The sequence below is a fragment of the Alosa sapidissima genome, chromosome 22 (genome assembly GCF_018492685.1).
Source record: "Alosa sapidissima isolate fAloSap1 chromosome 22, fAloSap1.pri, whole genome shotgun sequence".
In the NCBI taxonomy this organism is placed as follows: Eukaryota; Metazoa; Chordata; class Actinopteri; order Clupeiformes; family Clupeidae; genus Alosa; species Alosa sapidissima.
In genome coordinates this window covers 3425849-3440208 of record NC_055978.1, presented here as the reverse complement: position 1 = coordinate 3440208, position 14360 = coordinate 3425849, and the positions used below count along the sequence as shown (strand labels likewise).

The 14360-nt window shown below is 40.8% G+C and overlaps 3 gene segments (V, D, J or C); 2 read left to right on the top strand and 1 right to left on the bottom strand.

Annotated features, from left to right (window-relative positions):
• The window catches only part of LOC121697406, a 36986-nt gene extending 33437 nt beyond the window's left edge, over window positions 1–3549 (top strand). The window contains 2 exon segments of the V gene segment in view: window positions 937–974; window positions 3011–3549. Coding sequence covers window positions 937–974; window positions 3011–3327 — 355 coding nt within the window.
• LOC121697407 overlaps window positions 1–7070 on the bottom strand; it is a 44701-nt gene extending 37631 nt beyond the window's left edge. The window contains 3 exon segments of the V gene segment in view: window positions 1936–1944; window positions 6519–6806; window positions 6926–7070. Coding sequence covers window positions 1936–1944; window positions 6519–6806; window positions 6926–6992 — 364 coding nt within the window.
• Window positions 1–10972, top strand: part of LOC121697405 — a 69438-nt gene extending 58466 nt beyond the window's left edge. The window contains 2 exon segments of the V gene segment in view: window positions 9666–9703; window positions 10435–10972. Coding sequence covers window positions 9666–9703; window positions 10435–10751 — 355 coding nt within the window.
• Window positions 10973–14360: the final 3388 nt, after the last annotated feature.

Below are 14360 nucleotides of genomic sequence, written 5' to 3'. Positions count from 1 at the left end.
TGTTTTTGTCTTGAATTTCCCCTGGGGATCAATAAAGTATCTATCTATCTATCTATCTATCTATCTATCTATCTATCTATCTATCTATCTGTTATAGCTACTATAAATTGTAGACTATAATATGGTTGAACCAATAAATTATCAAATAAGATAGGGCCTATACATCTTTAATATTCATTTGATTCAAAGAGACTATGGTTGCGGCTGCGGAGTTGCTGTTGAATTGAAATTTGTGAAGAATAATACAGAAATATTAACGTAGTTGTGCGTATTTGGAGGGTTTTTGTACGACGGCTGATAGGGTTTGTATCGCTGTGGTACACTTTAGGAAGCGGCACGAAGCTTGAAGTTGGAAGTAAGTGATTGTTTTTCTTATGGACTAAGCCTAAATGTAGGCGATGCGATTCTTTCAGCTTTTAAGTTAAAACACCTTTCAATTTTGTGTGCGATTGTATGGTCATTTTGCTAATATATTTTTATGGTAAAAAATCTCTATTGCCTGCCAGGCGAATCTTAAAAGTAGCCTGTGCTGCGCATTATGCCATAACAAGGAACTTTTGACATCTATAAAATGTAGGCGTAACTTTTTATATCATTGCAAAAATGTACCGAATAACTGTGCATTAGGTTAAAACCCATTGGCTGTTCAGAATAAGTCGAAGTAATAATAATAATTTAAAAAAAAAACATAATCACTGTTCCAGAGTTATGTTTTATTTCGTTAACGACGGCCTGTCGTTTTCTTTTTTTATAGCCTTATACTAGATGAAACGAATAGGCATATAGCCTATTTTCGAATGTTTCCAAAAAAAAAAATCTTTAAGCTACAGGCCACTTGTTGGATCAACTAAATGCACCCTGCATGCGTTAAAGATGTTAGTCACTGACGCGTGAGGAGGTTTTTGTACAGGCTCTGAATAGATTTGTACCACTGTGGTTGACTTTTGGTAGCGGCACGAAGCTTGATGTTGGAAGTAAGTAGAAATATGCTATTTTTCTATTGCTGAGCTACTATAAATTGTATAGGCTATGGTTAGACCAATGAATTGCCAAATACCTTCCTCTTATCTTTACATTACATTACATTACATTTAGCAGACACTTCTTGACCAAAGTGAATTACATATGTCAGCTATATTACAAGGGATCACATTGTCCCCGGAGCAACTTGGGGTTAAGTGCCTTGCTCAAGGGCACAACGGTGGAAGCCTCGAATTGAACCGACAACTTTCAGGCTACTGCACGCTAGCCCAGCTCCTACACTACCACCGCCAACTAAAATACGAGATATAGCTTTAATATTTATTTGATTCAAAGAGTGAATAGCTGCTCATGCAGAGTTAGAGTAGCCTACTGTGGTACACTTTTGGAGGCGGCACGAAGCTGGAAGTTGGAAGTATGCCTAAGTGATTGTTTTTCTTAACCTAAATGTAGGCGATGCGATTCTTTCAGCTAAAAACATTCCACTTGGTTTGCAAGTTTATGGACTTTTCACAATATATGGCTAAAAATCTGTATACCAGGTGAATCTCAAAAGTAGCCTGCGCTGCGCATTATGCCATAATAAGTAACTTGTGTCATCTGTAAAAATTAGATTTATTTTTGTATGTCATTGAAGAATTGTCGCCTTATACCGAATAACTGTGCATTAGGTTGAAACCCGTTCGCTGTTCAGAATAAGTCGATGTAAAAAAAAGAACGTAATCACTGTTTCACTCTTATGTTTTATTTCGGGCGGCCTGCCGTTCTCCTTTTTTATATCCTTAGATGAAACGAATAGGCATATAGCCCATTTCCTAATTTTCCCAAAACCAGCTTTAAGCTACAGGCCACTTGTTGTATAAACCACTAAATGCACCCTGCATGCGTTAAGATGCAGATGCAAGTCACTGACGCGTGAGGAGGTTTTTGTACAGGCTCTGAATAGATTTGTACCACTGTGGTGGACTTTTGGTAGCGGCACGAAGCTTGAAGTTGGAAGTAAGTAGGACTAATAATGTTTGCTTTAAGGGTTTTCATTTTTTTGCTGAACATAGATTTGTCAAACTGCTTGCATGACGTGTTTTCAATATAAAACAGCAAATTGTTATAGTTTAAAATTGCCATTACCATGACATATACAGTAGAAACTGGACCTAGGCTAAAATATACACTGCTCAAAAAATTAAGGGAACACTTACAGTTTTCCACAATTGTTAAAACACATTTTTTGAAACCTTCCACCCTCAAACTACATTCACAGAATGTAGAGTATGGGGTGCTCTTATCCAGATAGTTTGTTGGTTTCTTGGGGTTGGGTGCTGTTTAGTCCAAGGTATTGTACATCCAGGTTCAAGAATAAGAATAAATTCTCTGACTAAGGCACTCCTGAAGAAGACACTCATGCCGCTACGCGTGGGCCTTGTTTTTAATATGTCCATGTAGGACTTGTCAAATCAATAAAGACATTTTAAGTTGGAGTGCCTTAGTCAGAGAATTTATTCACATTCACAGAATGTCTGACAGTTCTTTCAAAATAAAACACTTGCCTCAAAAGTTTTACTTGTGCTCAGAACCAAACAGTGTCAGAGTACCGATCCAGTGTATGATGTGTTCCTTTTGAGCAGTATATTAACAGCATTTGGTGTATTTTAAGCTATAGATTTGGCTCTCGTTTGTAAGGATTGTATCGTCACTGTAGGCTATCAAAATACCATGCAGCCTATGGGAGAACTACGATAAAAACAAAGATATGGCTATTTAGCTATGAGTTCATTGCGGCACCTGCTAAACAAGTTCATTGACCTATTTTTTCGGTCAAAAACCATCGACTGTTCAAAATAGAACACTAAAAAAGCGAACTTGCAAATCGACATAAAAACGAAATATTGTTGCGAACGATATCAATGATGATGGCCATGCTATTTTCAGATAATCCATTAAACACCTGCAATAACATTCATGGTTGTGAATGTTATCTAACGACTTTAATCTACTTGCTGTCCCATTCGTGTCTCCCTCTGACTTTCAGGTAACACCAGCCCCAAACTGACAGTCTTGCCCCCGTCAAGCGAAGAGCTCTCCAGCAAGAGTACTGCCACGCTGGTGTGCCTGGCCAACGGAGGCTTCCCGTCAGACTGGGCTCTCAGCTGGAAGGTGGATGGGAACAGCAGACCTGGGGTGGCCAGTCGCTGGGGTCCAGAGAAGAACGGCCTGTACAGCTGGAGCAGCACCCTGACCATGCCTTCTCAGGAGTGGACCAAGGCTGCCTCAGTGACCTGTGAGGCCAAACAGGGCTCCCAGTCTCCAGTCACCAAGGTTATAAAGAGAGGCGAATGCTCTGACTAGAGTAGCCTACTTCCATTTTCTACAGTCTGGGTGACTGATTACAGTATTTGTCTTATTTTTTATCGTTCATGTGCTCACTGTACTGTGCTTACTGTCTTCATTGACATACATCCACAGCCTTTACTGTTATACTGTTCTGCCTGATCAATGAGAACATGTTCTTGTGCCATTTCTGTTGCAAAATTTGACATGGAAAAAATAAAAGCTTTCTACTGAACCATACCTATGTTATTCAGTTATTAACATTTAGAAAGAAAATGTATTTTATTAAAGATAAAATTGCACACACCCTTACTACAGTTCATCAAATACAGTTTCAAACAACCGTGCAAAAGTGCAGCACACCTGCTAATGGTTCATTTCTATTCTGAGAGCAGCAAAACCACTGAACCGTGGCCATGCAAATGTGAGTTTCCATACATCAGTGTCCACTTACTTACACTCTAAAGACAATCTCTGTGTGTGTGTGTGTGTGTGTGTGATTAAGTTAAACCAACATTTTGGTTTAACCACTTAATACAGATATAACAAATAAAACTTTTATTGTCAGGTGATTAAAGTGTCCCACAAGATAAAGCAGTCACTAGTCACCACAGAAATAAGCTCCACCATGTTAACAGTAAAGTGGGTGAAACATCAAAAAACCTCACGAGACTCTAATAATGTACATAACACCGAGCACTGCGTTAAGAAGCGCTTCCGTAGCTCTGTTGAGAAGGAGTGGCTACTTGAAGGAGTGTGCCAGTAGCATCGCCGGTTCGAATTCACCAAGGTGCCGTGTCACCCGTCGCTTTTACGCTACGCTGTCCGGTGGTCATAGCGATCGCAAGTCCATGCGTGAGTGCGTACGGGCTGTCACACGTGAGCTCTAATGAAGCCAAGTGCCTGTTTGTAACTATTTGCTTTCTGTTTGGTGTGGTACATAACACCGAGCACTGCGTTGAGAAGCGCTTCGGTAGGTCTGTTGAGAAGACGTGGCTTCTTGAATAAGTGTGCCAGCGGCAAGGAGCCGTGTCTGCCACTGTCACCCGTTATTTTTACGCTAACGCTGTCCGGTGGTCATCGCGATCGCAAGTCCTTGCTTGCGTGCGATCTCTCATGAAGCCAAGTGCCTGTTTGTAACTGTTTGCTTTCTGTTTGGTGTGCTGTTTACTGAGTGCATTCATATTAATAATCATTGACATCAATTGCAACAGCCAGAGAAATAAAAACAGCTGTCCGGTGTCCGGTGCTCATCGCGATCGCGAGGCCGTGCGTGCGTGCGTGCGTGCTGGCAGGCACGCACGATCTCTTATGAAGCAGAGTGCCTGGCTGTTTGTAACTGTTTGCTTTCTGTTTGGTGTGCTGTTTACTGAGGGCATTCATACTAATCATTGATATCAATTGCAACAGCCAGAGAAATAAAAATCAATTTTACGAAATATGACCTAGGCTACACGCAATAGCCAGCGTCACGAGACTCTAATAATGTACATAACAACCGAGCAGTGCGTTGAGAAGCGCTTCCGTAGCTCTGTTGAGAAGACGTGGCTACTTGAATCAGTGTGCCAGTGGCATCGCCTGTTCGAATCTGGCAAGGATCGGTGTCACCCGTTAGTTTTACAGCTACGCTGTCTGGTTGTCATCGCGATCGCAAGTCCGTGCATGCGTGCGATCTCTCATGAAGCCAAGTGCCTGTTTGTAACTGTTTGCTTTCTGTTTGGTGTGCTGTTTACTGAGTGCATTCATATTAATAATCATTGACATCAATTGCAACAGCCAGAGAAATAAAAATCAATTTTACAAAATATAACCTAGGCTACACGCAATAGCCAGCGTCATGAGACTCTAATAATGTATATAACACCGAGCACTGCGTTGAGAAGCGCTTCCGTAGCTCTGTTGAGAAGACGTGGCTACATGAATCAGTGTGCCAGTGGCATCGCAGGTTCGAATCCGGCACGGAGCCGTGTCCGCCGCTGTCACCCCTTATTTTTAAGCTACGCTGTCCGGTGGTCATCGCAATCGCAAGGCCGTGCGTGCGTGCGATCTCTCATGAAGCCAAGTGCCTGTTTGTAACTGTTTGCTTTCTGTTTGGTGTGCTGTTTACTGAGTGCATTCATATTAATAATCATTGACATCAATTGCAACAGCCAGAGAAATAAAAACAGCTGTCCGGTGTCCGGTGCTCATCGCGATGGCGAGGCCGTGCGTGCGTGCGTGCTGGCAGGCACGCACGATCTCTTATGAAGCAGAGTGCCTGGCTGTTTGTAACTGTTTGCTTTCTGTTTGGTGTGCTGTTTACTGAGGGCATTCATACTAATCATTGAAATCAATTGCAACAGCCAGAGAAATAAAAATCAATTTTACGAAATATGACCTAGGCTACACTCAATAGCCAGCGGTCACGAGACTCTAATAATGTACAAGCACTGCGTTTAGAAGCGCTTCCGTAGCTCTGTTGAGAAGATGTGGCTACTTGAATGAGTGTGCCAGTGGCATTGCCTGTTCGAATCCGGCAAGGAGCCTTGTCGGCCGCTGTCACCTGTTAATTTTACGCTATGCTGTCCGGTGGTCATCGCGATCGCAAGTCCGTGTGTGCGTGCGATCTCTCATGAAGCCAAGTGCCTGTTTGTAACTGTTTGCTTTCTGTTTGGTGTGCTGTTTACTGAGTGCATTCATATTAATAATCATTGACATCAATTGCAACAGCCAGATAAATAAAAACAGCTGTCCGGTGTCCGGTGCTCATCACGATCGCGAGGCCGTGCGTGCCTGCGTGCGTGCGTGCGTGCTGGCTGGCACGCACGATCTCTTATGAAGCAGAGTGCCTGGCTGTTAGTCTTGGACTTTACTGTTCTAGTAGGTGTTAAATCCATTTTATAACAATGTTTGTGCATGTTTTTAAATACATTTGTGTGTATTATTGTGTCAATATAAATGTAATTTATATTGAAGACAAACTGTTCAATATAAAGTAAAACTACTGCATCTTTATGTACATGAATGCATTTGAAAAAATAAACAATATATTTCTTTAACCTTGTAAATATCTTGGTAATGAGAAAAGGCAAATTTACAACTCTACTGAACACCCCTCACACCTGCTGAACGTCTCTGCTGCAGCAGTGCAGTCATGTGTATTCTCACAGAGGGAGGTTTTTGTACGGCTCTGTATCACTGTGTGAACACATCACCGCTTGGGATATGTAAACTCTGACAGTAGTAATCTCCTGCATCTTCAGTCTGGACTTCACTGATGGTCAGAGTGAAAGCAGATCCAGATCCACTGCCACTGAATCGAGATGGAGTGCCTGACTGGAGAGTGCTAGCATAGTAAATCAGGAGTTTAGGAGGCTCTCCAGATACCTGATGGTACCAGCTCAGATAGTTGTTGTTATGAACATTACTGCTGACTTTACAGTTCAGGGTGACTGTTTGTCCAGGAACAGCAGGTAATACTGATGGAGTCTGAGTCAGTGTGTACTGCCCCCTGCATGCTGAAGACAAAACAAAACAGAAAACACACATATTCATAATAACTCTGTCTTTATAAGAGTTCTTTAAAAATGCAAGCTTGCTCTTTTCAGTCATTCATGTTAACAGCTGTGCATCTTACCTTGGATGTGGATAAGTGTCCAGAGCAATATTACTTTAAACACCATGTTCATTTTGGACTTCATCATCAAGAATGACCTAAACCAAGCTGTCTGAGAGCCCAAGAGCAGGTCACACTAAAAACCTTCTGAGTACACGGACACTTTTAATTTATGCAAAGTGCACTTCTATGCAAATACTGCTCCTGGATAAATCAGCTGTAGGTGGATGATCAGGGCTCTGACATTCCAGTGACACTCATTTCCCTGCCTCCTTTACCACTGTGAAGCTGAATTTCACCTAAAAGCATTTTATAAAAAGTCTGAAAAAATCTAAAATTATTTAGATATTCTACAGTAATTGATTGATACCGGGTCGGCTGTCGCTCTCCGCGGTCCTGAAACATGGTGCTTATACTTGATGGGTAAGCATAGGCCTAGAGTTTGTGTCTGCTAGACAACAAGTACCAAAACATGATTAGTTTATAGATTTCACATGTAATATACATTTTATACAACCCCACCCCCCTCTTGCCTGTTCATAATTCTGAGAAATTCTTGAATTGTGTGCATGTGTGCGTGTACATGTTTATGTTTATGTGTGTGTGGGTGGGTGTGTGTGCGTGCATGTGCATGTGCTTGTGTGTTTGCCTGTTTATGTGCCTGTGTGTGTGCATGTGCATGCGTGCGTATATATGTCTACTATGTGAGTATGTGTCATACGTAGGATTACTGTGAATGTATGTGTGTGCGTGTGTATCTGTTTATGCACATGTGTGCATATGGAATGGGTTTACATGACCCCTGGAGGCAAACATACGCAAAAAATTGGTCATCCTAGGCCCTACGGTTCTCAAGATATTCACAGAAAACTGTGTCTGCCCTACCCTCCTTTCGGGGGGTCCAGTCCAGCGGGGGGGGATTCCTCAGTGTCCCGGGAATCCTTGTTGGTGTACGGTCACTAAATGTACACATAAATTATTTTATTGTAAGGCCCCCCATGAACGAAAGTCCACGAAACTTGGCATGCATTCGGAGGGTGTCATAATGATCCTACACTTTCAATTTCGTGCAGTTTTGACCATATCAGCCAGAGATATTGTGATGAAAACACCTAATGTTTTGCTTTTTAATTTTTAACTAGGTGGCGCTATACATGAAATAAGTGGAAATGGGATAGGTTGACATGCCCCCTTAGGACCAACATACAAAAAAAAGGTGGACCTCCTAGGCCCTACGGTTCTCGAGATATTCACAGAAAACTGTCTCTGGCCACCTACAGGCCAGTTGGTGTATAGTAACATAAATTAATTCATTGTGTGGCTCCCCATGAACGGAATTCCACAAAACTTGGCGTGCATTCAGAGGGTGTCATAATGATCCTACACTTCCAATTTCGTGCAGTTTTGACTATGTTAGGTCACAGATACCTGCGATTACAACACCTCATTTTTACTTTTTTGTGTTTAACTAGGTGGCGCTATACATGAAATGAGTGGTTATGGAATGGGTTGACATGGCCCTTTGAGATCAACATACAAAAAAAATGGTCCTCCTAAACCCTACTACGGTTCTCGAGATATTCACAGAAAACTGTGTCTGCCCTACCCTCCTTTCGGGGGTCCAGTCCAGCGGAGGGGGGGCTACAGATCAAAACGAAAAAAGGAGGTTCCATGCTATCCATATGGGGTTACATGCCCACCAAGTTTCGTTTACCCCGGTCTTACAGTGTCCCGGGAATCCTTGACGGAAATTTTCGCTGCGCGGCGGTCATAATAAGATACATAAATCTTTAATATTATTTATAAAGGCTGGTCAAACGAATAAATTACCAATAAGATACATAAATCTTTAATATTATTTTTATAGGCTATGGTCAAACCAATAAATTACCAAAGATATATAAATCTTTAATATTATTTATATAGGATATGGTCAAACCAATAAATTACCAAATAAGATATATACATCTTTAATATTCATTTGAATTCAAAGAGATTATGGCTGCGCATGCGGAGTTGCTCTTGAATTGAAATTTGTGAAGAATAATGGATAAATATTAACGTTTGTAGTTGTGCGTATTTGGAGGTAGGGTTTTTGTACGACGGCGGATAGGGTTTGTATCACTGTGGTACACTTTTGGAAGCGGCTCGAAGCTTGAAGTTGGAAGTAAGTGATTGTTTTTCTCATGGACTAAACCTAAGGCGATGCGATTCTTTCAGGTTAAAGCCTAACAATTTGATGGTCCTTTTGCATATATATTTTGATGGTAAAAAATATCTAGCCTTCCCGGCGAATCTAACGCATTATGCCATATCAATGAACTTTTGGCATCTGTAAAAAGTAGGCTTAACTTTTTAACATTGTCGAAATGTACCGAATAACTGCATTGGATTGAAAACCGTTGACTGCTCAGAATAATTATTTAAAATACCACTTGTTGGATCAACCTAAATGCACCCTGCATGCGTTAAAGATGCATACGTAAGTCACTGAAGCGTGAGGAAGTTTTTGTACAGGCTCTGAATAGATTTGTACCACTGTGGTGGACTTTTGGTAGCGGCACGAAGCTTGAAGTTGGAAGTAAGTAGAAATATGCTATTTTTCTAACGTCTGAGCTACGAGAGAGTATATGGCTGTGCATGCAGAGTTGCTGTTGAATTAACATTTGTGAAAAGTAATGGAGAAATATAAACGTTTGCAGTTGTGCGTATTTGGATGTAGAGTTTTTGTACAACGGCTGACAGGGTTTGTATCACTGTGGTACACTTTTGGAAGCGGCACGAAGCTTGACGTTGAAAGTAAGTGATTGCATTTCTTAGCCTAAAATTAAGCGATGCGATTCTGTCAAGCTTAAAACATTCCACTTTTGTTTGCGCGTTTATGGTCTTTTCAAAATATATCTTCATGGCAAAAATCCCTATACCCGGCAAATTTCGAAAGTAGACTGCTGCGTGAGTGGTGTTTTTCTACAGGCTCTGAATAGATTTTGGTAGAGGCAAGAATCTTACATTCTGAAATAATTAGGAATAATAATGTTTTGCTTTTAGGGGTTTGGGGCATTTGTCAAACTGACTGCATGACGTGTTTTCAAATATAAAATAGTAATAGGATTGTATCGTCACTGTAGGCCATGCATCAAAATGTCATGTAGCCTATTTGGAGAACTACGATAACAAATATGGTGGGCTGGTTTATATCTATGGGATCATTGCTGAAACCTGCTAAAAAAGTTGGTCAACTTTCGGTCGAAACCCGTCGGCTGTTCAGAATAGAAATCAGTAAAAAAAAAAAAGAAAACTTAAAAAATGTTTGCATGTTTTTATTTTGAACGGCGTGGCTGTCTGTTTGTTTTATACTGAATTAAACAAAGTTGCAAACCAATTTACCGAACATGGAAACGAACTATTGCGAACGATATCAATGATGATGGCCATGCTATTTTCAGATAACACCTGCAACAATATTCATGGCTGTGAATGTTATCTAATCTACTTGCTGTCCCATTCGTGATACAAACCCTGCCTTTCAGGTAACACCAGCCCCAAACTGACAGTCTTGCCCCCGTCAAGCGAAGAGCTCTCCAGCAAGAGTACTGCCACGCTGGTGTGCCTGGCCAACGGAGGCTTCCCGTCAGACTGGGCTCTCAGCTGGAAGGTGGATGGGAACAGCAGACCTGGGGTGGCCAGTCGCTGGGGTCCAGAGAAGAACGGCCTGTACAGCTGGAGCAGCACCCTGACCATGCCTTCTCAGGAGTGGACCAAGGCTGCCTCAGTGACCTGTGAGGCCAAACAGGGCTCCCAGTCTCCAGTCACCAAGGTTATAAAGAGAGGCGAATGCTCTGACTAGAGTAGCCTACTTCCATTTTCTACAGTCTGGGTGACTGATTATAGTATTTGTCTTATTTTTGTATCGTTCATGTGCTCACTGTACTGTGTTTGCTGTCTTCATTGACATACATCCACAGCCTTTACTGTTATCTACTTGTTCTGCTTGATCAATGAGAAAATGTTCTTGTGCCATTTCTGTTGCAAAATTTGACATGGAAAAAATAAAAGCTTTCTACTGAACCACACCTATGTTATTCAGTTATTCTTAACATTTAGAAAGAAAATGTATTTATTTAAGATGAAATTGCACACACCCTTAGTACAGTTCATCAAATACAGTTTCAAAAAACCGTGCAAAAATGCTGTACACCTGTTAATGGTTCATTTCTATTCTGAGAGCAGCAACCATGTCCATGCAAATGTGAGTTTCAACACATCAGTGACCACTTAATTAGGGGACTGTGTGTGTGTGTGCGCATGCGTGTGTGTGTGTGTGTGTATGATGCAGTTAAACCAGCATTTAGTCAAATGACCAGTTGATATAATTGTGTGAGTGAAAGCTTTTATTAAAGGAACCGTATGTAAGAAATGTATTTCAATTAATCATAAAATGGCCCTGATATGTCACTAGACATTAAGAAATCATGTTCATTTCAAATACTTATATCACTGACAATAGTAGACCGGCCAGGATATTGTCATTTAAAAAGTGAAGTTGCAGCCCTCAACTGATGTTGATGTTGTGTTTTGTCATGTCATGTTGTGTTTTGGCCTGATGCGCCACTCTCCACCTATCTACTAATAACAAAGTCAGGTAGTCTTTCGGCATGTGGGTTGGCAACCTCGAGTCACGGGGGAGGGGGAGGGGATACACCGCTCTACAGTAATTTTAAAGTGATTGCAGTACCAGTTTTGGCCACAATCTTACGTATGGTTCCTTTAAAGATTTGATAGCATTCTTTGTTGTCATTTTATACACAATCTGAGTTCTAATTATAGTCTGGCAGTTGTAGTTGGAATGAATGGACTGCGCTAATGACTCAGTGGAAATCCATTTGGATTACTCTTGCATGTAGCAGATCTGAATGCCCACAACATACGATGCTAGAGAGATAGGAGCAGAGGTTTTGGAGCTTATCATCATGTAGTAATATCTTGCGTCCTCACATCACTGTTTCCTACAACTCCCAGTATCCTCTTGCCCTGGTCTCACAAGACCACACTCCACACTTTCCTCATTAGGTTGACACAGAGTCATGTTAAGTATAAATGACAAAACATACACTCACAAATGTACTTACAATATACAGTATATAATCTGTATGCAACACTGCATCATTATGACACACTGGATAGCTGTCCATAAAAGTGAAACAGGAATTAGTGGACATTGTTGATGACAGTAGGCCTAACTGTCAGACAGAAACTGTCTGCGTGGTGAGAGGTTTTGGTCTTAATGAACCACAGCCTGATATGGCAAATAAAACTTTTATTGTCAGGTGATTAAATTGCCCCACAAAATAAAGCAGTCCTTAGTCACCACAGAAATAAGCTCCACCATGTTAATAGTAGTTTTCACAGTAAACTGGGCACTGAAACATCAAATAACCACAACTTTGTTAAGTTTCAATGAAGGCATAAACTTTTTCCTATTAACGATCTGTGGAACAACGTGTGATTTTGCTGCTGGGACATCGTACTGGGCTGATGACCCTAATTCTTTAGGGTATCACCTGTTACAAGACTGAGGAAGGTTGTTGCTATGTTAAATGATAGCCAATGTGTGCCTAACTGCAAAAAGTGCAACTAATACAGATACTGCCAATTGCTTTTGATACTAGTCATTGCCTAATTTGACTCTTTAGAATACAAATAACATAAAGTGATACATAAAGTGATAACCTTCACAGATTCCAAATTACACTTACTGCAGATTAGTATAGGCCTACACCAAATAGTGATGCATGTTATATCATATTCTGTCACTGTCACTTTATCACTCTCCTATGTATAATTTGTTCTTCAATGTCAAGCAACAGCACATGAGGGAACAGAAAGTGTCTATTCTGAGAGGGGAAAACTACTGAGCTCTGACCATGCAAATTTCATCAGTTCTGGTACCGTTACAAGACAGTTTCACAGATGGATAAGCTTTCTCATGCATCTGATAAAGGTGTGTGTGTGTATGTCACTGTGTGTGTAAAACTCAAGTTATACCGAATGTAATCATGATCCACTACTTTGACCATTTTTATATAATTTGCCATTTGCTACATAACCAGACCGGTTGCCTTTACTATTGCATCATTATTTAGTGGAATGTTGTTATAATTACTGTGGACAACAGTGAACTTGCTCATTTCATTTTTTGTAGTGATTGTAGTAATGCCTTCTGAAACATCTGTCGTTTTATGCTAATGACTGCATATGGGCTACCCCTTTGCCACCTTCAGTAATTCAGTATACTAGTGATTAGTCATGCATGGTCTTACAGGGAGGTTTTTGTACAGCTTTGTATCACTGTGTGAACACGTACACACTGTTGGGGTAGTGGAAACTCTGACAGCAGTAATCTCCTGCATCTTCAGCCTGGACTCCACTGATAGTTAAACTGAAGTCCCTATCAGATCCACTGGCACTGAATCTGGATGGTGTCCCAGAGAAGAGAGTTGTTGCTTTGTGGACAAGGAGTCTAGGAGCAGCTCCAGGGTTCTGATGGTACCAGGCTAATGCGGGAATCCCCATCCTGTGTATACATTACTGCTGGTTTTGCAGTTTTAGACGACTCTCCTTGAACTGCTTTCACTGCTGGGGTCTGTGTGACTGTGATCTGTCCCCTCGATTCTGTTGAAAAGAAAATAGTTCAACTAAGCTAAACTCTCTTTTTTGTCTTGAATCACATTAATTAATACTCACTACTCCTCTCTCTGAGGCATGCAGTGTAAAAGCTTCTTACCTTGACAGCACATCAGAAGCACTAATATATACACATAGGTAAAACTCATGGTTATGCTCATTGCAAAAATATCAGATTGCTACTCTGGAATCAACTCATTAAACTATAAATGTTTCCAGATTCTGACGCAGCTCGTACAGTCAAAATAACCATGCAAATTATGACATGAATGTGAAAGACCCTCCTACATCCAGGTTTTACAATAGTTATCATGCACATTAGTAGTATTAATGTTTGATATGGCTTAAACTGACAAATACTTGTAAATTAAGGATACATTTGCATGTTTGCATTTGAAAGTGCTTTTTGTGCTTCATTGTAAATCACGTTTGCCAGTTCAGTCTGACATGGAACATTGCCATGTTTCTCAGCCTTCCAAAAGACAAAGCTGGAAACAGCATTAATGTATGAATCCATGTTATGAGATTAGATAGTAGAAAAGATGTCAGGCATAATGACATAAAAATAAAGATTCCAAGATGGCAGTAGACCATGAAAGATCTTTCAGTTTGCAGACTTTGCACACATTTCTTACACTTCTGTTGGGAGAGTGCATTTCTAGTGTTCTGTTTGTTAGTTCAGTGTATTGCCTAACCTTACATCCGTTAGATGGGTTGGCGTTAGATGTGGCTCTGAAGTCTATGACACCCACTGATATTAAATCTGGATGTT